This window comes from Leishmania major, chromosome 32 (genome assembly GCF_000002725.2).
Source record: "Leishmania major strain Friedlin complete genome, chromosome 32".
Taxonomy (NCBI): Eukaryota; Euglenozoa; class Kinetoplastea; order Trypanosomatida; family Trypanosomatidae; genus Leishmania; species Leishmania major.
In genome coordinates this window covers 1,180,460-1,207,349 of record NC_007273.2, presented here as the reverse complement: position 1 = coordinate 1,207,349, position 26,890 = coordinate 1,180,460, and the positions used below count along the sequence as shown (strand labels likewise).

Sequence of the window (26,890 nt, the reverse complement as noted above, 5' to 3'; positions counted from 1 at the left end):
GAGGTAAAAGAACAAATTTATGTGAGAGAGAAACAAAGGTGCGCCCCGCACATGCCTCCTCTCCTTCCCCATCACACACACACACACGCGTGAAAGAGAGGGAGGCACCGCGCTAGTCCTACGGAGGGAAAGAGAGAGCAGGTGAGCACGGGCGGAAACGGAGGCAGGTGAGGAGTCACGATCAGATTGGATGCATGCGCTCGTGTGCAGCAGATGAGCTGCCCTGGAAGAAGAAAGAAAGTCACACACAAAAACAGTGCTGCACGCACATAAGTACGCGTCCCAGCTGCGGCACTCAGACTTCTACTATGCTCGCTTTTCTCTGTCCAGCAGCGGCGCTTCGCTGTGACCACCGATCGAGGAGAGCAAGGAGCGAAGCGACAAGCGGCCAGTCCAGGAGTGCGTCACCGCCTCCGGGGACTCTGCCAAGGTGGCGCTTGCGGTGGGTACGGCGAAGGCCGCCTCGTCTAATGCAGCCCCGAGACTTCTCCCGCCATCAGAACTCCGTCGGTCACTCGGTGAACTGCGTCGCCGGCGGCTACCTCTGCTGTCTAGAGGCCTGTCGCTGCTCGCCTTAATGTCGCTTGGTGAGCAAGCCTCGTAGAAGACGAGGGAGCGGCTGGGGCTCCGTATGAAGGGAGAAAAAACCTGATCGTCCTCGCCAGCCTTTTTCGCTAGCGAATGTCGCTCAGCCGAAACAGCGTTCCCTTTCACCGGGCTGCCGCGCTGACGCTGGCGAGTGGACAGCGAGCGCCGCCTGATAATGGAGCCAATGAATACCTCCTCCTCCTCGTCCGCCCCCTTGGTTTCTCTCTCCTCCGACCCCGCCACATCACCGTCCTCGCTTGCGTCCTCGTTGGAGTGCAGTTGTGCCTGCATCGATGCCCTCTCCTCTTCCCTTAGGTGCATAAGGAGGGTGCTACGCCGATACGTGGCGCTCGTGCTGCTTTGCGACGAACGCCGGCTGCTGCGCGGGGATCGGCTTCCGGGACTGGCGCCGTTGTCGCTCTGCGAAGACCGCAGAAGCAGCACAGGGGCCACGACGTCGTAGCAGGCGCACGCCTGCCCGAACAGCAGATTGCACCGGTGCCCCTGTGTCACAATGACGTGGAAGGCCAAGAGCACCACTTTGGCAAAGAGCAACTCCGTTCCATCGCGCCAGCTCGTCTCCTCTACAGCCCGCCGCGCAAAGCAGAAGTACGGGGCAGCCGCCACAACCTCCGCTCGCGTCAGGTCTCGAGCGAGTACCGGCGCATCGAAGGCGCCGTCCGCGGCAGCCGGTGAACCGTTCCCCAGTGCTCCAGGCAGCCGGGAAGCTCGACTGTCCGCTTGCGAGCGCCGCCGCTGCTCCTGTTGCTGCTGACGTCCCCATGCAGCACTGCTACGCCGCCCCATCGTGAGCTGTGGGGCCTCGAAGACCTCCGGCAGCAACCGATCCGCTAGGAAGCCGAGCCATCGGCGTATTGACTTAGCATTTGCCTGGGCGTGAATCGTGTACTGCAACAAATTTGTTAGCAACGGCAGCAGACCGGCTTCATCTCCGGGTAGGAGCTGCTGCAGCACGCGGCGGCCGCGTTCGCTGTCAAGCCGGTCTCCCTCCTCGGCATCCGTTCTCCCACTCTTTTGAGGCGACACGAGACAAGAGCACGACGCCCTTCGTGACGAGAGCGGCGTCCTTTGGACGCTGGCGACTGGAGCGGCGGACATGGACTCCATCATATCAATTAACGCATCCATGGCGTGCACCACCATGGCGTAAAAGGCACCGCTGTATGCTGCGCACTGCAGCATGCAATCCGCCGCGTAAAGCTGCAACGACGACAACTCCGCGTATCGCGCATGGGTCTTGGAGACGAAGCAGATAGCCAAGAGATACAAGCATATCTCATGCAGCGCAGCATCACGGGAGGCCCACGTGGTGGAACGCACTACCGGCGACGCAGACGAAGTCGACAAAAGAGACGGGGACTCTTCTCCGCCGGCCGGCGGCCGCAAATCCGGGCATGTGAGCAGCATCAGTATATCGGCACACTGCCCAATGCGTTCCACCGGGGTAGGGTCGCTGTCCAACAGTCGCTCCAGGGATGTGGAAACCCTCGCGATCGTCTTCGCGCGGCGCTCCTTGCCGGCAGGCGAGACAGAATCGAGAGACCCTTGACGGCTCGCCGGCCTAGACGCGCCGGCGCGGGATCGCTGGTGCGCGGGTGAGCCGCCGCACACTGCGCTCTGGCGCGGCCGCTTTGTCGAGCTGTGTGCCGGTGTCGTCGTGGCGGTGTCGGGGGCGAGAACAGCTTCGATCGCTGCAGCCATTTCCGCCGCCAGTCGCTCCACAACCCCCTCTGACGCCATCTTGTCCAGTAGCCTCGCCCGCAACTTCGAATTTCCAAAGGCGGACATGTTTGCCAGACCGCACAAGCCCCGTAGCGGTGTCATTCGCATCATGCTCGCGAAGCCAGCGCGGCTCGCCACAACATCCGTAATGATACGCTGCTTCTTCTCGTACACAGCCATCTGCAGGCCGTCGTAACGCGCCGAGCACACCGCCGGCGGCAGCGCAGCGTCTAACAGGAACTCGACCAGATAGCATTCGCGCAGGTAGTCTGCGACACGTCCTTCGATGCCGCAGCTGCGCCACAAGCTCTCCAGCTTTTTCAGCTCGGCGTGCAGGTTTCGGTTACCGACTACGATGTCGGCGGCTGAGCCGGGGCCGTCACCGTACGGCACGTCATCCTCCTCCTCCAGGCGCCGCGCGGCGCAGGTAACAAAGGCAAGCAGTAGAAGTGTGCGCGTGTTGGTGGAGACGCTCTGACAAAGATTCACCGACGTATTCGCGTACACGAGCAGCGTTCGAATACACTCGTCCAGCTGCAGTGCCAGCCGCCTGTCTGGTCGCTGTGTCGGCGCGGGCGCGGAGGCTGAGAACAGGGCTTGGCACGTCAAGTGGGGCTTGCTGTGGGAGCTGGCGAGAGATGCAGAGTCGCGTCTACGGCTCCAACCATATGGTGGTGCAGAGGAGCCGGTGCTGCTAGCGCCCGCCAAGCATGGATCTCCGTTCATGAGCGTCGCCAGGTAGCCTGGATCTCTCCACACGAGCGCGTAGGCTTGTCGGACAAGTTTGAGTGCATCGGTGGACACCCGCTTGCTCTTTGAGAGCAACTTGGCCTCGAAGAGGTTCACGGCTGTGAGAAACAGAGGCGCAGAGAGTGGCACGTCTAGGTCGATGACGCTGGCAGAGGCGAAGGTCGGTGAACCCGTTGTGGTGGGAAATGCGGTGGGGACCTTTCTGCTCTTGGCCATCGACGGAGAGGAGCCGCCTCCCTTGAAGGTGCCATCCAGCGTCGCCTCCTCGTTGTCGGCGCGAGACGGCGAGTGTCGCGGCGACGTGGAGGCGGACGAATGAGGTGAGCCGCCACCGACACAGCTGCTACTGCTGCCCTCTGGGGGGAAGGAAATGGCTGTCACATCATCCTCCGTGAAGAGAGGCTGGTGCTGGCGTAGCTTGTCCAGAAACCGTTGCAAGGCCACCCGCAGATCATCCTCCTCTGCGGCAGAGATGTGGATCTGATTGCGCGCGCGGGACCGCGATACCGTGCGCTGTCGCATCACTCGCCGATCATGTACTTCGCGCACAAACCGAAAAGGGAAACGCGGCGGGAAAGGATAGAGGGACGAAAGCAGAGACCGGGCGAGTGCAGCGGCTCGCCGCTCGTGCAGTGCCGCACACCCAGGTCCGCCCAGAGACGAGAGAGTACGAACCACTTCTCAAAAGAGAAGACAACTGGTTCTCGTCGAAGCACCGTGGGGCGTGCGAATGGAAGATACAACAAGCAGCAGCGGGGGAAGAGATGGGGAGCAAGCAGAAGCAGCAGTGGAAGCACACGTATCCGCACCCAAAAAACCTCACAATCTGGGCAGCGCGTGCAGAGAGAACCCGAGGCACAAACAAATGAATGCGAAGAACGAGTGATAAAAACGTCTCGGCGCGCAGTCAGCAGAGTGGGGCAGGAGAAAAAAGGCAGCAAACCGCAAAACAACGGATGCCAGTATATGTACGTGCGTACGTGTGTGTGTGGTGTGTTTGTGCCTATCCGTGTGTCGGGGGAGGGGGTTCGTTTGCGAGTTGGGAGCAGCCGTGATGGTTTAGGTGATGTTTCGGGGGGTGAAAAAACGAAGACGGTGAAGGCAAAGACCACACACACTTCTGGGGTGAGCGGATTCGTCGATCTACGAATACTGTAGATGGGCTTGCGGAACGTGTATGTATGTGTGCTTGAATGTGCTGTGTATGTATGTGTGCGTGTGTGTGCTAATCAGACACGTTACCAAGTGTAAAAGGACTCTACGCAGCGGCACAGACGTATCGGAAAACCCCCGCAGAACTACGCCAGTAGTAAGAGGGTGAGAGGGAGGGAGGGAGGGAGGGAGAGTATACACGTGCGCGTGTGTATGGAGGGGAGTTGACTATTACACCTGCTCGGCACATGTCAATCGCGAAGCGAGAAGACAGTGAGCAAAAGAAAGAAGAGAAACCGTATACTCCATTGCTTGGTGCGTTTGGGGGACGGGAACGGGGGAAGCGGGGTCGAAGATGCACAGGCGTGTGTTGACAGAGAGGCGAGCACTGCCGCGAAGAGTGAGGTAAAGAGAGGGGATACGGCTCTTGAGAGTGCAGAGGTCGCCATGATGAGCTAGTAGGCAGTCGTGCGTGCAAAGTTGAGTCGTCCGTTCCAACTCGTTCGCATCCACCATACACACGACCGAGACCAACTCGAGTCCGTCCGCTGTAGGAGCATTGAATCCACGTGCACCCACGTGGGCCAATCAGCGTACAGCTTGACCCATATGGAAACATGTGACCGGTTTCAGTGTGGTGTGTGTGGTGTGTCACTGAGTGAAGCACGCACACCTACGCACTTCTCTTGCTGCTGAGAGGAAACGAGGCGGATACGCAAACAGAGAGGGAGAGAGAACAGCATGCAAGGCAGAAAAGGAGGAAGAGAAAGCAAAACGAAAGCACCGTGCCGCTCCCTTTCGAGAAGACGCACACACATGCACACACACATACACACATGCACCACATACCCACACTCCAACGCGCGTGCAGGTGCGTCGGGCAAAAGAACGACCGATTACTCTGCAAAACGTGGAGGAGAGATGGTGCGCTCCAGCCGCCTTCAAGCCAAAGCGCAACAATGACAGAAAGGAAAAAAAGGTCGTCGACTACCAACATAAAACTGGCAAACGGTGTCGGGCGGAGTAGGAAGGCTCGCACTCACGAAGCACGAGCGGGGTGCATTCTCACTTGCTGCCATCCCCTCGCATAGGCCTGTGCGACGCTCCCACTTACATATCGTCGTCGTGACGCCGGCCTCCACATGCGGGTTTGCTCAACAAGCCGCGTTTTCTCTCTGGTGCAAGGGGGTTGACAGTGTTCAAAAAAATGCTGGAGTTGGCTCGTCCTCCAGCATGCGACGGCGGCGCTCCTGCTCCTCGGTGCGCTGCATCCACGAGCGGAACAGCACCGCCTGCACCACCTTGTCCAGCGCGTGCAAGTACTCGACATGAGTTCCCAGGGCGTCTGTCTGGTGGCTGTCACTCTCAGAGTCTGCCTCAGCCTCCACCGACTCCTCGCGGGCCGGGGAGGGCCCCTTGTATGGGATGCCCAGGTAGCGGCACATGTGGAGGCAAGACCGGTGCGAAAGGCAGAAGGCAAGAAGCTCACCAGCCTCGACGAGGAGAGTCTGCGAGAAGTGCGGCGCGCCGAGCGGCCCTACGCCAGAGGAAACGACCTGCTTGCTCTCAAACGTCTGCTTGCAGGTGGGGCACGTGATGCTGACACTGGACGCAACGACGTCGGCCTCGAGCCAGCCTCCGCAGTCCTGGTTGGGGCAGGCCACAAACGTGCGGCGCTGCACGCCTTTGTACTCTTGAAGAAGCCCCACCAATGCGTCCTCCACCGCCTGCAGCACCTCCTCCGACCCACGCGACGTGTTCTCTGCAGACAGCACCGACACCGCGTTCGCTCCATCACGGTACACCAGCACACGGCAGCCACGGCCCATGAGCCACAGTGAGTCTCGCCATCGGTTATGTTCCTCGTCCGCCTCACGCAGTCGGAAGCCGTTCAGCAACAAGTCCTCATCGTCCATCCCACCCACCGCAGGTTGGTAGACAGTGACTGGCTGGATGAAGCGGTACAGCTTGCACTGAAACCGCCACCAGAGCTCGTCAGGAAGGAGGTTGAACTCCAGCCGCACCCGAACCCCGCGGTGAAACAAGACGGGTGCCAGCTTCTTCAGTGACTGCGGTGTCTCGAGTGGTGCGAGCGAGGGGACGTAGTAGCGGGTGATCTTCTGCGACTTGATAACCGGGCGACCAACACTAGGGTCCACAGGCACCTCCTCCGCCAGCACCTCGAATTCGTCGGACTCCACCTCGACTGGATAAACGAGCTGCATCGCCTCCAGCAGCTCCAGGCACATAGCTACATCCGCGTCGTCTGGAGAGCGCCTCAGGAAGTCATAAAGGGGCTTGTGGAAGAGTACACGCGCCAGCGGCCATCGCAAGTAGCCCTTCCGCATCAGGCACATGTCAGCCATTTCAGCATTGCTCACCAGGTACTCGAGGCCGCCAATCATACTGCGCATGTGCAGTGGGGTGCGCAGGAGGTGAGCATAGGAAAACAGCGAGGCAGCCATGCGGTTCAGCCAGCGAGGATAGAGAACGATGAGGGGGTTGGCCTCGATGGAGTACTGGTTGAAAAGGTAGACGATATCCCAGCTGTGCATGAGGCGCGCGACCTGCAGCAGCTCCTCCTCCGACTCGATGCCGACGTTCACCGCAATCTGCACAAACTCGCTCAAGCGCATCAATAGCTTCACCGGATGGCGTCGCTTCACATCCTCAAGGCTCTCTATCAGCTTGGTGTGACGTCCGGGCACCACCGCCGCGGGGTACTCGCGGTCTGCGAAGCAGTCCTCCTTCACCAACGCCCCGAGATACTTCAGCAGCGCGCTGATCTTCTCGCCAGAGAGGTGCCGCAGCGCGTTTCCAGCAGCGATGATGAGGCGCGTCTTGCAGGACACGGCGAAGTTGCCGACAATGACTCGGCGCGCGTAACGCGGCTGCGCGAGGTGGGATGAGATCTGCCCCTTTGAGGATGAAGGAGCACCTCCGGCTGCCGTTGATGAAGAAGCCAGCGCCGGCGCCCCCACTGTCGTCGGTGCCGCCGTCATGTTAGATGCAGCGATCAGATCGTCAATAAACGAGCGGAGCTTTCCCTCAACCTTGTTGAGGATCATCTCGACACTCCGCTGCCCCTGCACGCGCAGCTCATCGAGGTGGGTGGCCACTAGCACGATACGGGCGTGCGGGTACTTGGCGAACACCTCCGCAATCCACCGCTGCAGCCGCTCCTCCTCGCGCACGTTGATACCACTGCTCTGGAAGTCCTGCTCCACGGCCGAGAGCTTCCAGACCAGGACAAAGATGGAGCGCTCCGTTAGGAAATACGTGTGTGAGTGGTAAGACTCCTGCCCCGCGAAGTCGGAGAGGATTAAGTGAACAGAGTCGCCATCGATCGTCATGGACTTCTCCTGTACCTCGACGCCGCTGGTCGTGCGCACCTCTGGCAGGCTCTTGAAGAAGAACGGCTCAGACTCAAAGCACTTGCGCAATGACGTCTTGCCCACCTCCTGGTAGCCTAGAAGGATGATTTTGCGGCGGTGCACCTGCTGGTTGCGGAAGCGAAGTCGGGGCACGCCCTGTACCAGCTTCATGATCCCGCGCGGGTGAAGAGAGTCTGCGTTGGCGGCTGTCACCGAGGACGACGAGCTGTGCGCCACGACACAAACCGCGTTCTGCAGCACATAACGAGCCATCAGACTTCTACCCTTCGTCTGCTCACGCATCTGGCGGAGATACTCCTGCAAATCCGAGAGCTGCGGGTCACCACCGCCAATCCCGCCGCTCCTCTTCGTTGCCGTGCTCTCGGATGCCGCAGCGGCAGGAGGCGCCGATTCATGCACATCCGGCGCCACTCGCCCGCAAGTGATGGGGAGGTCGTTGGCGGCGCGGGGCTCTGCAGAGGTGTGAAGCACCTTTCCCTGAACAACTGCGCCTGTTCCCTCCTTTCCCGCAACCCCCCGCGCCATCACAGCCGACGCGACAACGGCGGCGACGGCCGTTGAGGGGTCTACGTGTGCCTCGGCCTCAGTGGACGACACCACAGGCCTGGCCTCTACTACCTGTGCTCGTGTTGGTGCCTTGGGTGGGGGTGACTCAGCACCGTCGCTGCCAATGCCGGCTGCCGCATATGAAGGCGCGCTAGCCTCGTCGGAGATGGCACGGCGAAGTGGGATTTGCCCGCTGTCAGCGTTGTCATCGCGAATGGGAAAAGCAGTGCGAACTTCTTGCACCAGGTTGGGCCGCGGTGGGGGAGGTTGAGCCATCGGTGCTTCGCTTGTTGCTGTCGGGTGCACCGGAGACGCCTCTCGAGAGCCGTCGTCGCTTCTATGAAACATCTTCAGATCCCCTCTCACCTGCTGCAAATTTTTCGATCTATTTGCGTGTGTTGGGAAGGTTCGGGGGGGGGGGGGGTTCAATGCCGGACTCTGTGAAACGAAAGCCAAAAGGGAAAAAGGCAGACGAGAAGGAAAACAGATAAGGCAAGGCACCACAACAAAGAGAGAAAGAGGCAAGCGAAAAGAGAAGAACGAACAACCCTAGAGTCCGCGCACCCGGTGTACGTAGGCCAACGCGTGTGCGACTGGCGTGTATGCGGATGAGCTCTTTGTATACGTTGCTGTGTTACACAGCCCTTATGTGCCAGTGCAGGGAGAGCAAAGAAGGAGTTGGCAGCTGTGCGTTCTAATCTAAGGTGCCCATGTGACCACCACGCGTGAAGGGCAAACCCTTTGACGAATTGAAGTGCGGTGTGCAGCTCTAGGGATGTGACAAGACAAGGAAACAAAGGAAGAGTGGGGGCGCAGTGGACGTAAAGCGAGATGATCAGCGTGAGATGCTGGCTTTGCGCGTCGAAAGATGCCGTGTAGTGGATTGATCAGCGGGCCACACGGAGTACTGACAGCGCTCATGTACCGCTTCGCCGTGAAAGAAGCCGAGACAAGCACAGCTTTTCAGTGTATTTTGGGACGCGCCCGTTGCCAGCGCCGGGCAACAGCCAGCAACAGCTCCCCATCTTCGCGACCTGTCAAGTAGAAAACGGAGCCTCGCACACGCAGCATAGTGTCGTCATCCATTTCGCAACGCTTCCATGGTCACTCACGCCACAACGGATACTGTACGGGTTGAGAGCCGTGCAGTGAGGAAAAACAAAGGGTCAAGAGAGAAGAAACGCAAGGCACCGCCTTCTCTCGCTTGAGAACGGCAACAGTGCGTGGGATGATGCCTTTGCGACAGTATACCCTTGCCCCCTCCTCCCTCCCTCCCCCCTCCCTTTTACCTCTCTGCCGCTGCCACTTCCAACATTTGCTTTTTTTCTTGCGTTATTCCAATGTACATTGGTCATTAAGCTGACAGACATTGATTGATGGCCAGGAGTAGAAAAGGGCACATAAGAGAAGCGAGAGAAGAGAGAGGTAAGCCCACACGAGCAGCCGCCCATCCTTCCTTCTTGTTGACAAGCAGCGGGGGTATGCTCTGCAGAAAGCGCAGGGCTTGAGGCACCTCGGACACAAGCCGGAAATATACGCATACCTGCGAGCTGAGCGGCGGAGATCAGTGTAAAGAGGTGTAGATGTAGAAGGAGAGTAGAGATAGACTCTCCGAGCCGTCGCATCGGTCTTCCTCGCTCTGCTTCGTGTAGATTCGTGTGTGTCCGTCGCTGTCATGACAGGCCCTCTCCGTCTTTCCTTCGCTGCTCTCCCCTCTTTTCTTCCTCTTCTCGTTGACCCCACTGGACACATATGCACAAAACAAACAGTAGAAGGGGGCAGTGCCTACTCACGAGGTGATATTCGCTCAGACATGCACACAAACGCGCAGCAAACCATATGGGGGCACACAAGCATGTACGGACGCAGGAAGCCTCCACGACACAAACACGACAGTCACAGAGAAGCATCAGCGGCAGAAGAGAGAACGACAGAGAAAACGAGAGAGTTCCCAGAGGCGCGCACAGGCGCTGAAAGTGAGGAAGTCAGGAAAGAGGAAGGCGGCACAAGGTCGAGTGGAAGACGGCGTATGATGGAGAAGACCTACTACATTCATGTGAGCTTGACTCCTTTGCCTTTGCTTTAGAGACCTGGCCCCAGCCCCACCCCCACCCCTCACCTGGAACCCCCCCCCGACAGCCTTGTTCTCTCGCGCCTTCCTGTAGCATTGCTGTGACTCTGCTCCCTCTTTCTTCGCGCCATCATCTCCTCCACACCAAAACGAAAAGAGAAAACAACAGCATGCACGCATTATGCACACAGTCACATACACAGATACAAACACCTCAGGAGGCACGCCGCCACAGACAGTTAGATATAAAAACGCGCAGGCAAGTCTTCCGCCACAGAGAGAGAAAGAACCAAGTCAGACACGAATAGGCACTGGAGAAAAAGAAGAGCAACGTAAAAAGGGTAAAGAAAAATGAGAAAAACGGGAGGAAATCGACAAGTTGTGAAACACACACACACACACAGACACCGCATCGCGCTCACTCCCCCCCCCCTACACACACACACACGCGCACCTATCAGGGATGGTGTGCCATCCGTGATGAGAGACAGGGCCTTTCCTCCGCTGCATGAACGCGCAGGCGACAGGCACGGTGCCTTCTGCGTCGCCCCCATGGCGCGATACGCTACATGCCTCTCCATCACTTTGCTCCCCCACCCCCATCCCCACACACACACACCTCCTTTCCGGTCCCTATCACACACTCTCCTCTTCCGGTGAGGCAATCCGATGGACGAAGTAAAAAGAAAGCAGGAAGGGAAGCAGCGGGAGAAATGACTGCAAAACTTCACATGAGATGGAGGCGATCACAAGACGGGGAGAAAGAGGGAGTAGCAACGAGACGTGGGAACCACTAAAGGAAGTAGGCTGGTACCTCGTTCCGCTGACCAGCCTCGCGCGCCTCTGCCGGCGCAGCCTCAAAAATCTTGAAGTTCTTGTTCAGGTGCTCGTCCAGCTCCAAAATAGACGCAACGTTACCACAGCGGTAACAGTAGTTGGGCGCCGACCAGACCGTCACAAGCGTGTCATTGAACATAGCCTTGTATCCCTCCATCACCAGCTGATGGGAGCGGCAGATGAGGTCTAGCTTGTTTGTCTCGTTGAACTGGCACACGACATCACCGCCGAACAGGTAGCCGGCGCCGCGCGGCGACAGACCCCAGCCGTCAATGTCCTCCGGATCGGACCAGAGCAAGTCGCACATGGCGCCTTCGTGCGGCACCTCGCAGTTACGGCGGATGGAACGCATCTGGTCCACCGTCTGTATCGATGGCGACAGACCAGCGTGCACGCAGAAGATCTTCCCTTCCACGACGCTCGCTAGGGGCAAGAGATCGAACACGTCCGTGCAGTAGCGCCACACGTTGATGCTGCCGTACTTGCGCAAGCACTCATCGTAGAAGCCGTACACCTGCGTAATTTGGCGCGACTCGTGGTTGCCGCGCACCAGCGCAACGCGACGAGAGTACTTGATCTTGAGCACAAGTAGCAACAGGAACGACTCTACGCTATGGTAGCCTCGGTCTACGAAATCGCCCATGAAGACGTAGTTTGTGTCCGGGATTTCGCCACCGACGCGGAAGAGCTCCAGGAGGTCGTAGAATTGGCCATGGATGTCGCCCACGATGGTGCACGGAGCCGGGATCTTGTGCACGTTCTCCTCACTCGTGAAAATCTCCTTTGCCTTCAAGCACAGCCGCTTCACATCCGCCTCGCCGATGTTCTCGCACCGGTTGAGGGTGGCGAGGTGCTCGTCAATGTCCAATATTTCTGTTAACATGTTGCGTGCGAAGACCGGGTGAAGAGGACCGAAAATAAAGCGTCCGTCTGTCCTGCAGCAAGCCAGAGGAAACGAAACGCGAATGAGCGAGCCCCAAGGCAAAGGTTCGTGAGAAGAACCACTTGCGTGAGAGGGGGGAGAGCAAAAAAAACGTGCGGCCGCTGACTGACCTATGTGTATGACAACACCACCAGGGAGGGTCGGGGAATACCAATGTATAAAGCAAAGAGCCACAGCAGCCCTAGAATAGAAGTGCACCGATCTTGGTCACTCACAGGAAGCGAGACAAAACACGCAACAGAAAGCACACACACACACAAGGGACGAGGGAAGTAAACCCCAAACTGCACAGCCAACAGCTAAAAAAAGTAGAGACAAAAGAGGAGGGAAAGAGCTGTTGTGGTGGGACTGATGGGAGGGGGAAGGTGATGATTGGTGAGAGCCAACGGGGAGTGCGAAAGCAGAGAACAGAGAGAGAGAGAGAGGGGTAAAGGAAAAAACTCCAAGAGCCACTACTCCTATTGTCACGCCTGGTGGTGGATTACCGTTCGGCTGAGGTTTCGCTCTTTGCGTCAGTACGCTCTGCTTGAAAAGAGAGAAAAGGGAGGGAGCTCTTGAGTGCCTTCGCCTAGATCCGGCAGAAGAAGACTTTGTAGTGAAAGATGCAGTAGAAAGCGAAGAAAACGAGAGAAAACAGAAGTGGATCACGACGAGAGTGACAGAAGAGAATAAAAACGAAGGTGTGCGAAGGATACCCGATCATAGAGAGCCGTAAGAGCGAGGAGGAAAGAGAAAGAGGACAGCGAAACAACTGACAGTCAGAAAACGGTAGAGAAGAGGGGGAAAAAGATGCACTACCTTCGACCTCGAGCTTTTCCGTTTCTGCTCTTCGTTTCCCCTCTTCGACTCTCTCGCTGATGCTTGCTGTGTGTGTGTGTGTGTGTGTGTGTGTGTGTGTGTGTGCGTGTGTGTGTGTGTGTGTGTGTGCGATGTATTTCTCTCCTTTCTCTGCGCACTAACAAAAAAAAGAGAGGGGGACACCAAAGAAAACGAAAACAGATGTGTGGCGGTGGTGACGGTCTAAGAGGAGAGACACAAACTGGCGCCATCAAGGAAGAAAAACACGGCAAGAACAACAGGTAGAAAACAAGGGCATCGAGCGAAGGAAAGGTGTCGAGTAATCTGGATGACGGAGAAGGATAGAGGAAGAGCATGCCTGAGATACGCTGTGCGTAACGAGAACGATGAACAAGTTGATTTCGTTCTCTACTCGCTTAGCTTTCTCTGCCCGTTGCTCGCCGGCTGCAATTACCGGCGACGGCCCAGTCAAAGCGTGAGCATGCACAAGACGATGCGTTCGTGCTATCATGCACACTGCACAAAACAACACTACACCGAAAACCCACGTGTAACCCATGGGCGGCCTTGGGGCCGAAGGTTTTTCCCTTTGTTCATTCGATTGCTCCCATCTGGGAATTGCATTAGCACGTGGCAGTTGTTTGTGTGCTAAGCTCTCTGTTCCACCACGACGGCGATAATATACATTACATGTGCGTCGAGGTGGAAAGGGGCAGAGCGCTCTAAGACACTCCTGCAACGCAGCTGAAAGAAAAGGGAGCCGTTTCCGCAACCCGCAGAGAGAAACACATCGTCGCACTTGATTGAGCACGCGCAGAGAGAGCTGCCTCAGCACGTGCGCGCGCGCCTCTACATCCGCTCCCGACTCCTTTGCGGTTCCATTTTCTTACTACAATGTTGAGGCGCATTTGTTCCAGTACGTACATGGCGGCAGCGTACATACGATGTGCCTTTGTGCGTCCGAGTGCTGGAGAGCTCAGTGTGACGGCATATACAGGGAAAAAAGAAAGTGCAAACGCAAAGAAAAGGCTGAATCGCTGTACAGCGTCCCAGTAAGAATGAGCGCCGTCGGCGTAGCAGTAAAGACTTGTACTCCAAGAAAAGAGCTTTCCCTCGCCGTGTCCACGTCGGCGCATCACATACGTTAGGCACCGCCCCGCCCGCCCCGTCAGAGACCCATCGCGCGCTGCGAAGCAGCCGTGCACGCGCGCCGCAGCAATGCGCCAGCTCAGGCATGCGGGCAGCGTCTCCGCCCCCCAACACCCCCCGCCCCCCGCCCCGCATGTCGCCTCACCGCCGCCCCCAGCCATGCTGACCGCCACGCGATGCATCGCCCGAGGTTGCCCAAGCTTTCCCACACCAGCAGGCAGTGCGAGGGCCGGGTGGGACACGTTCGAGTCACGCTGACACCCCGCCCAGCATACGCACGGCACGGGCGTGCGCACAGTGGCGGATCTCTCCCCAACACAGCGCCATCCAGCACCCCACCGCCGACATCATTAGCGATAAGCCGCTCTGACCCCCCTACGTCGTAGGCGCCTGGCTCTGTGACTATGAGGGGTGGCTCGGCGCCGGCATGTGTACGGGGGCCGCCAGGCCTCCCCACCGAGCGGGTGCTGCTGGGCCTTGATGCCGCGCACCGAGATGCCGCCCTCCCGTCATCACAGTTTGAGAGAAAGGAGAGGAAACGAAAAATAGCTGTTTATCGAGTCTCTTACCCACGTCCTGCCTGTCCTTTCTTGTTCCCTCAAAGCAAAGGTGCACTGCGGTGAGCGTCAGTGGTGTCGGTCGTAGTTGCCCAAGGCATCGGCCATGATCGCCCCCTCCAGTTCCCCGTGATCCATACTACCCCCTTCAACGAAAGTGAGGTAGTCATAGTTTGCATACGCCTGCACCGTCGCACTAATCGTTTCGCTGTATTGAGGCGTCTCGCAGTGCGCCCTGACAAACGGCAAGCGTGTGGTTTCTAGTTGGCGGCGGCGCACGGTGGCTGCGGTGCTGCCGCCGCTGTAGGAGTTGCTAAGACTTTCGGCTCCGCTAGCTTCTCTGTGAGTGGCGCGATAGTGCGACATCATGTGATGCTTTGTAGAGAGGCCGTCGCTCTCCGCTCTTTTGCTGCTGCTTGAGTCGACTGAGCCGATTCCGGGATTTCCATAGAGGCGCTCTTCCTCCTCCCGCTGCAGCTCAGCCAGAACCTCGGCGGAAGTACGCACCTTGGGTGGTACTGTCTTCGATAAGTCTGCAGTGGCGGAAGCACGTGCATGAGCTGCAGAAGTGGAGCCTCTGCAGCCGTGCTGTCGCAGGTGGCGCGCTTGCTCATACTCCGCCTTAAAGGACGGGTTCTTGGCATCAAACTCTGCCCTTCGCTTCATCTCCTCCTCGCGCCTCAGCTCAAAGGTAGACTGCACCTGTCGATTGGCCTCCTGAGTCTGTCGCACGCGGTCCACAAAAACACGCAGGTCCTCTGGGCTCAGTTCCACACCTGGGTCCATGGAAGGGTCGCAGGCGCGCGCCCTCGACTCGAGCTCGGCACGCAGCGTACCGCTGTCGTACAAGGCGCGCTGCTCTGGGTCAGAGAGAATTCCATGGGCAAAGCAAACCTCTTTGAAGATATCCGACCCTTCTGGGTTTTTGTCGGGGTGGTAGAGCACCGCAAGCCTGTAGTAGCCCTGGCGAATCTCGCGCTGCGTGGCGTTCCGCGAGACACCGAGCACCTCATAAAGGGCAGACGTGCCTCTGAGTGCATAAATGCTGACGTCGCTCATCTAATGGGCTGTCCTCTTGGGCAACAAGGAATGAGGAAGAGAAACAATGTGCTGCTGAGCCACTACGGAAGCACTGTGAGGTAAAATAGCAAACGCGTGTTGAAGGGGTTGAATATCTGTGGACCGCAAAGCGGTGTCGCATAGGGTGGATCGAGGAAAAAAAGGGAAGGGAGGGGGCGCAGCGGAGCGCACCTTGGGGCTTTCGGTACTTTGAAACGAACCCACAAGGTGCGAACGCACGTCTGCTGAAGATCAGTCGTTTCAACATGCGAGGCGCAACGGCAGAGGCGAAAGGAGACAAGGAGAAAGAGGCGGAGATGGAAAGTGAGGTGCACATGAGACAGAGGCCTTTCGTTTGTAGGAGGGTATCGCACTTCAAGACGGTAGTCAGCAGCAGCAGCGCGCTGAGCCGACATATTCGCTTCTCTGGTGGCAAAGGACTATCACGGCAAGCCCTCATGAAATGCTCAGCTCCACTCGCGGTCTTCTAGTTGCTATAGCCGGTGCTCACTGCACTGGGGATACACACGCGTATTTTACCGCCTTGAACTCTTTCTTTCTCGGCTCCGTGAACAAAGCCGGCCGCGGCGACACAGCCGATGGTCTGAAAATCTAGGCAAGAGAGGCCAACAGAAAGGCGCTGTACCGACACTGCACACAAGCACACACACGTCCACAAGTGTGTACACCCTACGCGGCCCAAAACCCGGTCTTTTTCGTGGCGCGGCCTCTGTTCTTCATGGTCCGCGCAGAGTAGCTCTTACCACCGAACCCCTTCTGCTTGAGGTCACGCATGACAGCCCCGCCTTTTCCGGTGCCGCACGAGCCAGCGAAACCCTGCACCACGCTCCGACCCTCAGACCTCCCTAGCCACGGGCACATGTACCCCTCCGCCTGCATGTAGATCGATCGCTCCTTTCGCTTCCGCTCCACATACTTTGTAAGGAATCGCTCCTTCTGCTTGCGCGCTGCAGAGCGAGTGAGACGCGCACAAGCCTCCTCCAACTGTGTCTGCACCTCCTCAGGAAGATGCGCTACATCACTCGTCTCCATGAAGAGATCGGCCCCCGCATTACTCTTCTCTTGGTCAGCCACAATTAGCTCTTCGTACGCGCCAGCGCCAGACTTGGTGGCGAAATGGGCAAGCTCATCGTCCTTGCTCACAGCCAGCTGCTCCACGGACACGGAAATCATGCTTCGCGGGATCGGCGTTCCATCAATGGCCGTGACGTAGTGAGCATCTGGGTCGAGCATCGCGGGCAGCGGAAGTGCTTCGAGAGGCTGCTCCTGCAGGAGCACAGCGTCAACGCGGTACGGCTGCGGTACCGGAGCCTCGTCTGGCACCGGATTCAACGTATGAGACGATGAGGTGGTTTCCGCGTGTGCACAGTGTGGAGGCGACGCTGCGTTGGCGGTCTTTTCGCCTTTGTCCACGATGCTACCTGCAAAGTCCTGCCTCGGCTCCTCCTCATCGAGCGCACGCTCCAGTATATCCCCCAAGGAGTCTCGGCTCGTCTGCCTCTCGCCTACGAGGAGCGGCCGCACGCGGAAGCGCCGGCTAGCGCACACGTCAGCCGCGCACGCCTCGGCATTGTGGTCATCGCATTCCTTCCATCGCTCAGGAAGGCCCCCTACACGGCTTACCGATGCAGTAGCGGTGCCCTGCGCTTCGCTGGCGCGCAACAGGCCTGCGACATCGCCTGGCAGCGGCAGCGACGTTACAGCGGCAGCCAAGGTAGATTCGAAGAGATAGGTCGCGGTGGGACGCACCTTTTCCGCGCGCTCTCGTTCTGCAGTATCGTGTTTACAGGCCGCCTTCAGCTTTGCGACGCTCTCTAGATGGCACGCCGCCACATCTTTGGCGGAGAGGCGCCGCGCACATACGTTGTTTTCGCAAAATCGTGCTTTCATCTCCTCGTGGTGCTCCACCATGCGTGCCAATGACATGTTGTTGTTCTCGGGAACAACGAACGACTCCACTGGGTATCGCAGCTGAATCTCATGAATACGATCAGCCGTCGGTGGTGCGTAGCTCAGCTTGTGCATGTTGCGAAAAGAGAGCTCCTCTGAGTGCAGCAGGTCTTGCGTGCAGTAGTGAACGATGTCGTGCTGCAGCAGCTCCAGATTGCGCGAACGGTTTGGTTGTAGGCGGTTGGCACTTACGCCGAGAATTGGTACTTGATCGGTGCCTAGAAACTCATACACCTCCTGCATATTGCGTGCCACACCGTCTTGAGGCAGGCTCGTGCGCGTAAAAAAGCCCTGATCGTGTGTTTCTGGTCTTCTGTGCCTTGGGTGTACGAAGCCATCGTTTCCTACTCGGTCAGCCGTCCGCTGCTGCTCGGCGTAGTGGCGCCAGTGGCGGTCGATCTTGGTGAGCACGACACTAAAAGGAATGCGCTCCCGGGAGAGAAAAGTTAGAAGCTCCTCGTCACGCGGTTGGAAGGACACTGGCGTCGGCGCCGAGGACTCCATGAGCCAGTATACTCGCTTGAGATTACTCCCGTTGCGCAAGGCCAGGTAGCGGAACAGAATCGAAAACGCGTTGGCCTGCTCTGCTAGACGCTGTCCCACCTCACGACCTCGCCAGCCACCGTAGCCTGGTGTATCCACCAAGAGAAGCGCGTCGCCCACATTGAAAAATTGCAGAAGTCGCGTAGTGCCGGCAGTTGCCCCGGCTTTGCCCAGCCGGTGATTATGCAAAAGACACGAGATAAGGCTCGACTTGCCGCACCCTGGCTTCCCAATGAAGCACACTTCTGGGAAGGAGTGCAGACCTTCCGGGAGAGCCGTCAGCGTTTCCACATTTTTCAAATGTCTGTTTCCTCGGCCAAACACCTCGTTGCTGAGGTTCTCGAGAGCCTCAGCGCGCTCGATACTACCCTCCCATGCTCCGCCTAATCTCGAGCTAGCGGCTGACACCCCCGCTGCGGCGACAGGGGCGGCTGCGGCGCTTTTCAGTGCGCGATACGAAATGCACAGAGCACCACGAAGAAGCAGAGAGAGTTGCAGCATGTAGAAAAGGACACAGGTAATAGAAGTAGCAAAAGACATGCAAAAGAAAACGGCAGAAAGCGTATGCACAGAGAAAAGGTTGCAGCGCCCACAATCCTTGATTGCTGAAGTGAGTGCCGTGGTGGGTATGCCTCTGTGCGTGAGTGCGTAGCAGCTGACGTCTTCGACTCACCAAGCGACTGTGGTCCAGCACCGAGAGGGTAAGAACAATCAGCCCCCTCACCTCGTCTCTGCACCCATAACGGAAGGCTTTCGCACGATCGTGGGCGAAAGGCAACGTGCGACAGTCTCACGGCACGTCAGCTGATGGATTGCTGCACCCATTCCGATAACCGCAACAAAAGGAAGGTGGGAGGTGATGGGGAGAATCAACGATATGGCACAAGAAGCCTGAAATAAGAGGAAGCGCCGACTACCTCACGTGCGTGTGTGTTCATGGAAGAAGCAAGCGCCACGTAGCTGCTCATAGAGAAATATCTCTTCAGACAACACAAAAGCAATCGTTGGCAGCCCTTCTGAGCCCCATCCCACGGCAGCATGGTCAGGCCCAAAACAAAGTCCACAACGGCCTCCCGTATAGACTTTTAAAGAAGGCACGCCGCGGGGAACAGTGGAGAAGCGGGTCCGAGTGACTCCAGGTGCCCCTGCTGAACTGCTGCAGTACTTGTTTCCTGTCCTTGATCATTTTTTTTCTGGCACATAGCCCATACAGAAACAAATCCTATCTATAGTCACGAAAAAACAACAAAAGACAAAATACCTTCCCACGAACATCAACGGCGAGAGAGACGAGGCAATAAAAACAATACAGTCACACACAGACACATTCATATGGGCAGTGCTTGAAGACATACGTCAGCTTTCAGAGGTCAATGAGGAGCGCTTGGCCACTGGATTGTTGCACATAGAAGGATGGAGCGATACATCTGCGCACCCTTGCAGCCACCTGTGGTACCTCACGTTCCTATCCCCTTTTGTCTCATGCTGGCTGGAGCTGGGAGAGATGTCACACGGTAGGGTTCGAGAAAGAAAAGAAAAATGAAACGGCGACATGTACGCACCCGATCCCAATGGCGGGATACACAGAATTTATAGACGCCGAGAGTGTCGCTTGTCATCGCTGCCCATCAAAGACGACTCACAGCTGGCACAAGACCCTTGGGTTTCTATCCTCCTGCGGGTCCTTGATAACACGCACACAAGACCTAGTCAGCCATTATCTTCACCGATCAAGTTCTTTTTCCCTTTTCGGCCCTGTGGAGAGGGGGAGGGTACAGGAAGAAACACGTGCATTCCCTCAATCGAAAGCGTATGCGGGTGCGTCCATTCACACCTAGGCATGTGGAGAGCGAGAAACCATTACATAGGCAAGCAAAGCGACGCCCACCAGCGTGACTCACTGAGCTTGACGGAGGGTGAGGGAAACAGAAGCAAAAAAACGCCTCTTTTTTCACCGCAGTTTGAACATATATATATATATAGTATATGTATAACACGGCGGATCCTCCGTTGCAAGCCATCACGTAAATCAAGCACAACCGGTTCACTGCGTCACAGCCAACAACGGACCAGAGAAAAAAATAAGGGAGAGGAGAAAGAGAAGGGGAAGGTCGAACGTTAAAAACGCAAAAAAAAAAGTACATCAAGACACAAAGGCAAATAACGAAAGAACCCACGAGGAGACAGTACAGGCGAGAGACGTAAAGGATACACAAAAAAAGTACAGAACACGTAAAAACGACAAAGCCTGTCCATACAGTGCGCCTTTTTCGTTTTCCTGCAGTTTACGGCTTTGTTCGCCTTTTGTCTCAAGAGAAGAGTCGATACGTGAAAGCGGAGCTTCCGTATCAGCGATACAGGGAGAGAGCAAGTACAAAAAAATGTGTAGCCACATGCAAGAGAGGGCAAAAAGTGCAATGTTGCCAACCCAACGCTTGCATCCCTCATCAACAAATGCAGGGGGAGGGAGAGAGGTAGGGGAACGCAGGGTGGTGCCGTCAGAACCTACCGGAGCGATAACGAAAAAAAAAGTGGTCGAGGCATTCGACCATCGTTGCTCGCTCGTGCAGTCCGACATACAACACATCTCACTGTGCTTGTCTAGCGCTACACTACCGCGCTAGTGCATGCAGAGAGCGGGGGAAACGTCTTTCCTCGGCCTTTCGAAAAATAAAGCCGTTAAGGGGCCTGCCACGAGCGTAGAAGCACCAGGCTGCACCCCTATCTGCTTTCTCACACGCAAACGCACACAAACACATACGCACACACAGATGCGACTAGCAAAGAAGTGTAGCCTTGCACTACCTGTGTTTTCGATACACACCACCGCGATGGTCATGCATGCGGCAGTGGTGGGCTCAACAAGTGCAGCTGGACGTGGACGTCGATACAGGTCATCCCACCGACTCAAGCATTTCTGTGTACGCGTGAATGTCCGCGTCCGAGTTATGCGTCTTCGCCTCGGTACAAATGTCACCATCGCCCCTCGGCTGCGCCAGCTAGGGGGAGACTTCATGAAGCGAGATACTCGTGCTCGACTCCTCGGATGACGTGAGCGACATCTGCGTCGACGACGTCAAGGACATTGATATAGTCGGTAAAGCAGCCGCCCGAGGCGCCACTGCCGCTGACGTGTCTCTCTGTCCCTTCACCTGCACCATGCGCGTCTTGGGGGCGCCCTGGTCGCCGTCACTGCGCACGGGAGTGTAGGTCACCTTGAGCATCTTGTTCGCGTCCGCCCTCTTCACCGTGTAGGCCCTCGCATTTGCAGCGACGACGTTGAACTCCTCGGTTCGGGGATTTTCAACCTCCCACTTTACGATCGACTCACCTTCCGTCCCGCCGCAGTACTCCACCTGAAGCTGGAGTTCCTTGCCCACGACCGGATCCCCCACAATGTTGAGCAGCTTCACCTCCGGCGCGCACGGCTCCACGGTACCGGCACGCTTTGCCGTCACAACCTTACCAGTTACGCCATCGCGGCGCACCGGCGTGAGCGAGACCTCGATCGAGCACCCCACATCCTTGTTGGTCAGAGTCACAAAGTTGCTGTTCGGCGACCCGATCTTTGTCATGTGGCTTCGCTTCTTGTCACGGCGGTACCATTGGATCATGTGCGTGCCGCTCTGGCCGCCTGTGTAGTCATATTTGAGGGTCAGAGTGTGCTGCTCCATGAGCTCACCAACAATGGTGAGGTGGCTCACGCTGGGCACGGCAGCGTCGATCGGGTTGTTCAAGACGCAGCGGCATGTCTCACCGACGACGCCCTCCGCATTGACCGGAGTGTACTCTACGGCCAGGTACTGGCCCACGTCCTCCGGTTTCACTACGTACTTGGTGCCGTTGGCCCCAGAGATGGGTGTGTAATCGCTCTTGCTGTTCGCCTTGCGCAGCCACTGGTAGAAGCTCTTGCCCTCCTCACCGCCTTTGTACTCGACATCCACATCCAGCTGGCTGCCCTGGGCCAGATTGCCGATGATCTTGATGGTGCGGCACTCCGGGGAGCAGGCGATCACAGGGTTCGTCGTCACGGACTTGGGCTCGCCGGCAGCCCAGTCGTTGCGGACAGGTGTAAACTCGGCACGGATGCGGCACCCGATATCGTGGCGAGTCAACTCGTAGCCCGCCCACGGGTCCATGACGTCCACAGCCACCTCATCGCCGCTTGGCGAGATGCGGTACCACACGAGAGACGAGTTGCCCTCGATGCCGCCGAAGTAATCTGCCTCTGCCGTCAGCAGACCACCCTCCACCGCCACCCCGGTTACCTCGAGACGTGGGCACTGTGGCGGGGCCGGCTTCGTCGGCGTCGAGATGTCAAAGTAGAGGAAGGAGAATTCACCGTTCACGTAGGCCAGCACCTCAACGCGCAGGCAGCAATTGATGTCCGCCGCCGTCGGTGTGTAAGTGAGGGTGTGTTCGTCCTCAATCACCTCATACGAGCCGCTCGGGGAGCTGCGCATCCAACGGATGTAGAGGATTGTGTCCTGATCCTCCTCCTGCGGCTCCAGCTCCGCCACCTTGTAGATGTTGCAGAAGCCCTGCTTGTACTTGGAGGGCATGCTGTTTGCTTCAGACACCTTCTCCACACCGTCCACGATGTAGCGGTATTCGTAGTCGCCCGCGGGGAGGTACAGGGTTGTGTGGAAGTACACCTCGTCGCCTTCAACGCACCGCTCGAGGCTTATCGGCTCCGTCCAGTTGTTCATGGACCCCACCACGAACACCTCCGAGGCCTCGCCGGACACCTTGAAGATGACAGGGTACAGGTAGCTGGACTGGAAAACTTCCGTGGTGCGCTGCGCGTACGGACGCACATCCTGCATGCACAGCGACAGCGCCACTGGGCTGCCCTCCATGATGTCGCCGACCTCCTCCGAAACAGGAGCGAGGTTGATGGAGCACAGCTGCAGGTACTTGGCGTCCTGACGGTTGCGCTGCATCTTAACCATGAAGGCACCAGCGGCCTTCTCCGGGTTCTCGCCCTCAACCGTGAAGCCCTCGCGCACGCAGTGGACGACCTTGCCCTTGTACTTATCCGCCTCAGCGCGCTCCTCGACCTGCACCGGGTTTCCGTCCACGGAGATGAGGTTCAGCCCGTTGACCGCGATAGCCATCGAACGGTAGTTGGGGGCATCCGTGATGGGGTTGCCCACCAGGTTAAGTGTGTGCAGGTTAGGCAAGGTCGGGTAACTTTCGAAGCTCGTGATGTTGTTGAAGTTCAGCGAGAGCACGCGCAGGTTCGGCAAGTTCTCAAGACCTGCAAACGAGCTGATAGCGTTGTCGCTGAGGCAGAGCGTCTCGATGGCGGCAAAGTTGGAAATCCCGGCGAGGGTGTCGATCTTGTTTCCGGTCATGTAGAGGTGGTGAAGATGGGGCGTGCGCTTCAGGAAGTCGACCGCGCCGGTGATCTCGTTGATGGACAGATCAAGTACGAGAAGCTGCTCCATCTTCACGTCACAGTCAAAGCTTATAAGCTCGTTTTCGCGCAGATACATGTACTCGGCATCGTAGTGGTCCAGGGTCATCTCACGCACGCTGCGGAGGTTCTTGCGGTTCATCCGCACGCCGCTCGGCTTGTTGGCGCCGAATGGGCCCATGCCACGTCGGCCGTTGCGAGTCGACATCTTCGGTTACAACAAGCGCCTGGCAATGAGCTCGCACACCGAGACGGATCGACAAAAACAGAAGAGGCAGCAATGCGTCAAGGTGTGTCTTTGTGCTGCCTTCTTGCTGATGATAATACAGAAGAGGTGGGGCAGAAGAAAAAAAGCGCTTGCGCAGACGTTGTCGCTTTAAAAGATGGAAAACAGAAGAGGGAGAGGAAATGCGAAGGCCCTCGTTATTTCTTCGTGAATCTCAGACAGTGCGCGCGTGTATGGGGGGAGGGGGAGGGAGACTGGGAAGAGGATCGGAAAAAAAGAAGGGAGGGGGCACGAGAGAGGAGAGAAACACAGAGTTGCAGGGGGCGGGTTATCATCCTCACGGTGAGTTCAACGATGAGAGCGATCGCATCTGTCTCGGCCTCGAGTGGGACAGAGAGGAAACTCTCTTCGGATACCAATGCGCCACAAAGGCAGAAGGCACCACTCGTCAAGACCTCTCACAACAAAGCACTCTCATTGGCACAGTGTATATTCTGATCGGCTTTTTTTTTCGCCATACTTCGAACCTTGGAGCAGCTGTCGATGAGACACGGTACGTGATCAGGAAAGCACAAGAGAGCAAACACAAAACAAAAGATAAACGCCAGTACACTTGAGTGAGCAAATAGGAAAGCAGCGGCGACATCGATGAAAAGAGGCACACTAGACAAAACCATGCAGGCGCGGCTTCGTTCCACGTTCCCCGTCACGTGCTCATGTCGTTCAGTAACATCTGGTTTGTCTCGTGAGTCATGGAGGCGTTGTGTGCGCGAAAGGACTGCACGACACTGCCTTGCTGCGGCCGGTGAGACTCCACGTAGGCGGTATCGAACGAGGTTCTGTGCACAAGCTCCACTACGTCCGATGCTGAGATGATGCCAACAACTCTGGCAGCGTTATCTGGGCTCGTGAGCGCGACTACCTGGAGAGGAGAAGCACGGAGGTAGTCCAGAAGCAAATTGCACGGCGTGTCTGCGCTGTACCGAGGCAGGGGCAGGAGTGGGAGATCGCGGATGCGAATCGAAGCTCCTTCCTCGCAGTAAGCAAAGAAGAGCAAAAGCCGAAGCTCCAACACTTGTGTGACGTTAGATGGGTTTCCGACGTCGCTGTACACGGGAATGTGATTTAGTTTGTGCGTCACCATGCTCTGAACCATCCGCTTGCTAACAACGGCGTCACGATGGACAGTGAAAGTTGCCCGAATGCTCTTCTTCAACACAGAGGACCCGACGTACTCCGATAGACTCAAGACCCCCAGCATTATTTGGGTCTCAAGCTGGTGCATCAAGCGCGGCTCTCGTGTGTCCAGGCTGCTCTCGCGCGGCGGCGCGGTCTCGTCGTCATCGTCTCCATGTATGTCATAAAGCTGGGCGGCTCGATATCGGATCACCTCGCGTAGCTGCCCACGCTTGAAGGCGACACCCGATCGGCTCCCAACACACCAGTCTAGCACCTTCCCAACGGGCCACGATATTGGTGCTGTGACTACCATTAGCGCCAGCACTAGATAAGCCAACGCTGAGCTCAGCGCCAGTGCGTGATGCGTGAACACTGCTTCGGGTATGATCTCCCCGCAGATGACCAGCAGGATCACGGACATGATGACTGCCTCGACGGGGGAAAGAAGGACATTGAACAGCAGCGGCAGCATCTCCGTTGCGGCGGAGTCGACAACGACGAGGGTAACGAGAACCCAGTGCGGATTCTGCAAGACGAGCAGCAGCCGGCGCGCGCGTCGCCCCTCTACTGTCTCCGATCGCTGTGCGAGCACCTTCAGCCGATCCTTGTCGAGCGAGAAGACGCTGATAATGAGGCCCGCCATTAACCCCGCTAGCACCACCAGCGCCGTGATAATCATCATCAACGTCCAAATCGACACGTCGACCGGCACACCGAGTATACTGTAGCCGTTCGCCATCGGGGGAGTGTGTGAGACTGTGTACGTGAGTTTTGTTGGAGATGCTTATGTGCGTGTGAAGAAGGCAGAAATTACGAGCGCAGCTTGCGCTGCAGAAGATGGCGCTAGGGCGCGGCAACCTAGGCCACAATACCCTTTCCTGTTCCTTCCTCGTCCAGACCACGCACAATGCGCCTGTTCGCAAACTTTCCCAACGACGCTAACTCGGTGCGTTTGCACCTATGCCCGCTCATCGGCATCGATGCGTACAAGAAACAGCGCGGAGACCAGGGGAGAAACAAGATGTAGGAGAGAGGGAAAAATGAGATGCAGAACAGAACCACGTGAAACATCGTGTCGTGAAGCCGAACCGACGCTGAAATGTGCATGAGTGCGTACCTCGGCCCGTGTAACCTTCGTGAGTCAGAGAGACGATGAGGCGGCCCTGAGACGAGAGAGAGCTCATCCGGCACTTTGAATTTCCGCGCACCAAGTCACGTATGCCTCCTTCGGCCGAGTTGTGCATTCTCTTCTGACACTGTAGAATCAGCCTGGCCTCTTTCTGCAAGCAAAAGAAAACAAAAGAGGGTCTTGGTGCTCCGTCAAAGTAAGACACAAATCCATGAAACCAAGACAGAGGTGCCCAGCGAAATACGCTCTTTGAGGCACCGTGAAGGTGGAAAAAACTCGCGCGGCAGCTTTCACTGAGTACTGGTGTAGAGGAGACGCCTCGCCTGTGCCTACGACAATGCTGAGTCGCTCAGCCGAGTCGGCGCGCCGTACTGACCTCTCATTTGGAGGAACGGCGGGGATTAAGGCGAAACTGACGTTCAAGGTGCTGGGTCGGCTGCTCACGTTTATGGGCTACTGGCCCATTCGCCAAAAACCTCTCCGTGAGCGCACCATCACCCGCATCGGCGACTGGCTGCGCGGATCCATCTCGGCCTGAAACGTCGTCTCGTGAACCTACACACTGACGGTGCGCAACGGCAGCAGCCCAACCTACCTTGCCACCAGTCTTGCTTGTGAATGCAGCACCAGACGGCGAAATGCCTTGCAGGTGAACAAAGACCTCAGTGGACATGGTGCTGCCTTTGAAGCACTGAAGCAGCACCAGCTGCATATTTTGAACGCACACACCCTCCGAATCGGATCGGTAAATGAACACGATGAGCATCTTTGCCATGAGGATTTGCGTCACGTTTGCTGAGGCGTCGGCGTTCTCGTAGACTGGGATGAAGCTGTA

At 57.4% G+C, this 26,890-nt stretch overlaps 7 protein-coding genes across 7 annotated transcripts; all 7 read right to left on the bottom strand.

The window, feature by feature from the left end:
• Window positions 1-306: 306 nt before the first annotated feature.
• On the bottom strand, window positions 307-3,603 carry LMJF_32_3060 (conserved hypothetical protein; the record flags this gene model as incomplete). Its single annotated transcript, XM_001685580.1, has 1 exon — window positions 307-3,603. One exon carries the CDS (start codon window positions 3,601-3,603, stop codon window positions 307-309), a length of 3,297 nt encoding a protein of 1,098 aa, XP_001685632.1.
• Window positions 3,604-5,432: 1,829 nt separating this feature from the next.
• On the bottom strand, window positions 5,433-7,910 carry LMJF_32_3050 (conserved hypothetical protein; the record flags this gene model as incomplete). The annotated part of the gene is made up of 1 exon (XM_001685579.1): window positions 5,433-7,910. One exon carries the CDS (start codon window positions 7,908-7,910, stop codon window positions 5,433-5,435), a length of 2,478 nt encoding a protein of 825 aa, XP_001685631.1.
• A 3,128-nt stretch (window positions 7,911-11,038) lies between these two features.
• LMJF_32_3040 (putative protein phosphatase 2A catalytic subunit) lies at window positions 11,039-11,965 on the bottom strand (the record flags this gene model as incomplete). Its single annotated transcript, XM_001685578.1, has 1 exon — window positions 11,039-11,965. The coding sequence occupies one exon, from the start codon at window positions 11,963-11,965 to the stop codon at window positions 11,039-11,041; it is 927 nt and encodes a 308-aa protein (XP_001685630.1).
• Window positions 11,966-14,598: 2,633 nt separating this feature from the next.
• On the bottom strand, window positions 14,599-15,588 carry LMJF_32_3030 (putative chaperone protein DNAj; the record flags this gene model as incomplete). Its single annotated transcript, XM_001685577.1, has 1 exon — window positions 14,599-15,588. The coding sequence occupies one exon, from the start codon at window positions 15,586-15,588 to the stop codon at window positions 14,599-14,601; it is 990 nt and encodes a 329-aa protein (XP_001685629.1).
• A 690-nt stretch (window positions 15,589-16,278) lies between these two features.
• On the bottom strand, window positions 16,279-18,642 carry LMJF_32_3020 (conserved hypothetical protein; the record flags this gene model as incomplete). Its single annotated transcript, XM_001685576.1, has 1 exon — window positions 16,279-18,642. The coding sequence occupies one exon, from the start codon at window positions 18,640-18,642 to the stop codon at window positions 16,279-16,281; it is 2,364 nt and encodes a 787-aa protein (XP_001685628.1).
• Window positions 18,643-21,101: 2,459 nt separating this feature from the next.
• Window positions 21,102-23,729, bottom strand: LMJF_32_3010 (conserved hypothetical protein; the record flags this gene model as incomplete). The annotated part of the gene is made up of 1 exon (XM_001685575.1): window positions 21,102-23,729. The coding sequence occupies one exon, from the start codon at window positions 23,727-23,729 to the stop codon at window positions 21,102-21,104; it is 2,628 nt and encodes an 875-aa protein (XP_001685627.1).
• Window positions 23,730-24,453: 724 nt separating this feature from the next.
• Window positions 24,454-25,665, bottom strand: LMJF_32_3000 (conserved hypothetical protein; the record flags this gene model as incomplete). The annotated part of the gene is made up of 1 exon (XM_001685574.1): window positions 24,454-25,665. One exon carries the CDS (start codon window positions 25,663-25,665, stop codon window positions 24,454-24,456), a length of 1,212 nt encoding a protein of 403 aa, XP_001685626.1.
• Between the last annotated feature and the right edge of the window lie 1,225 nt (window positions 25,666-26,890).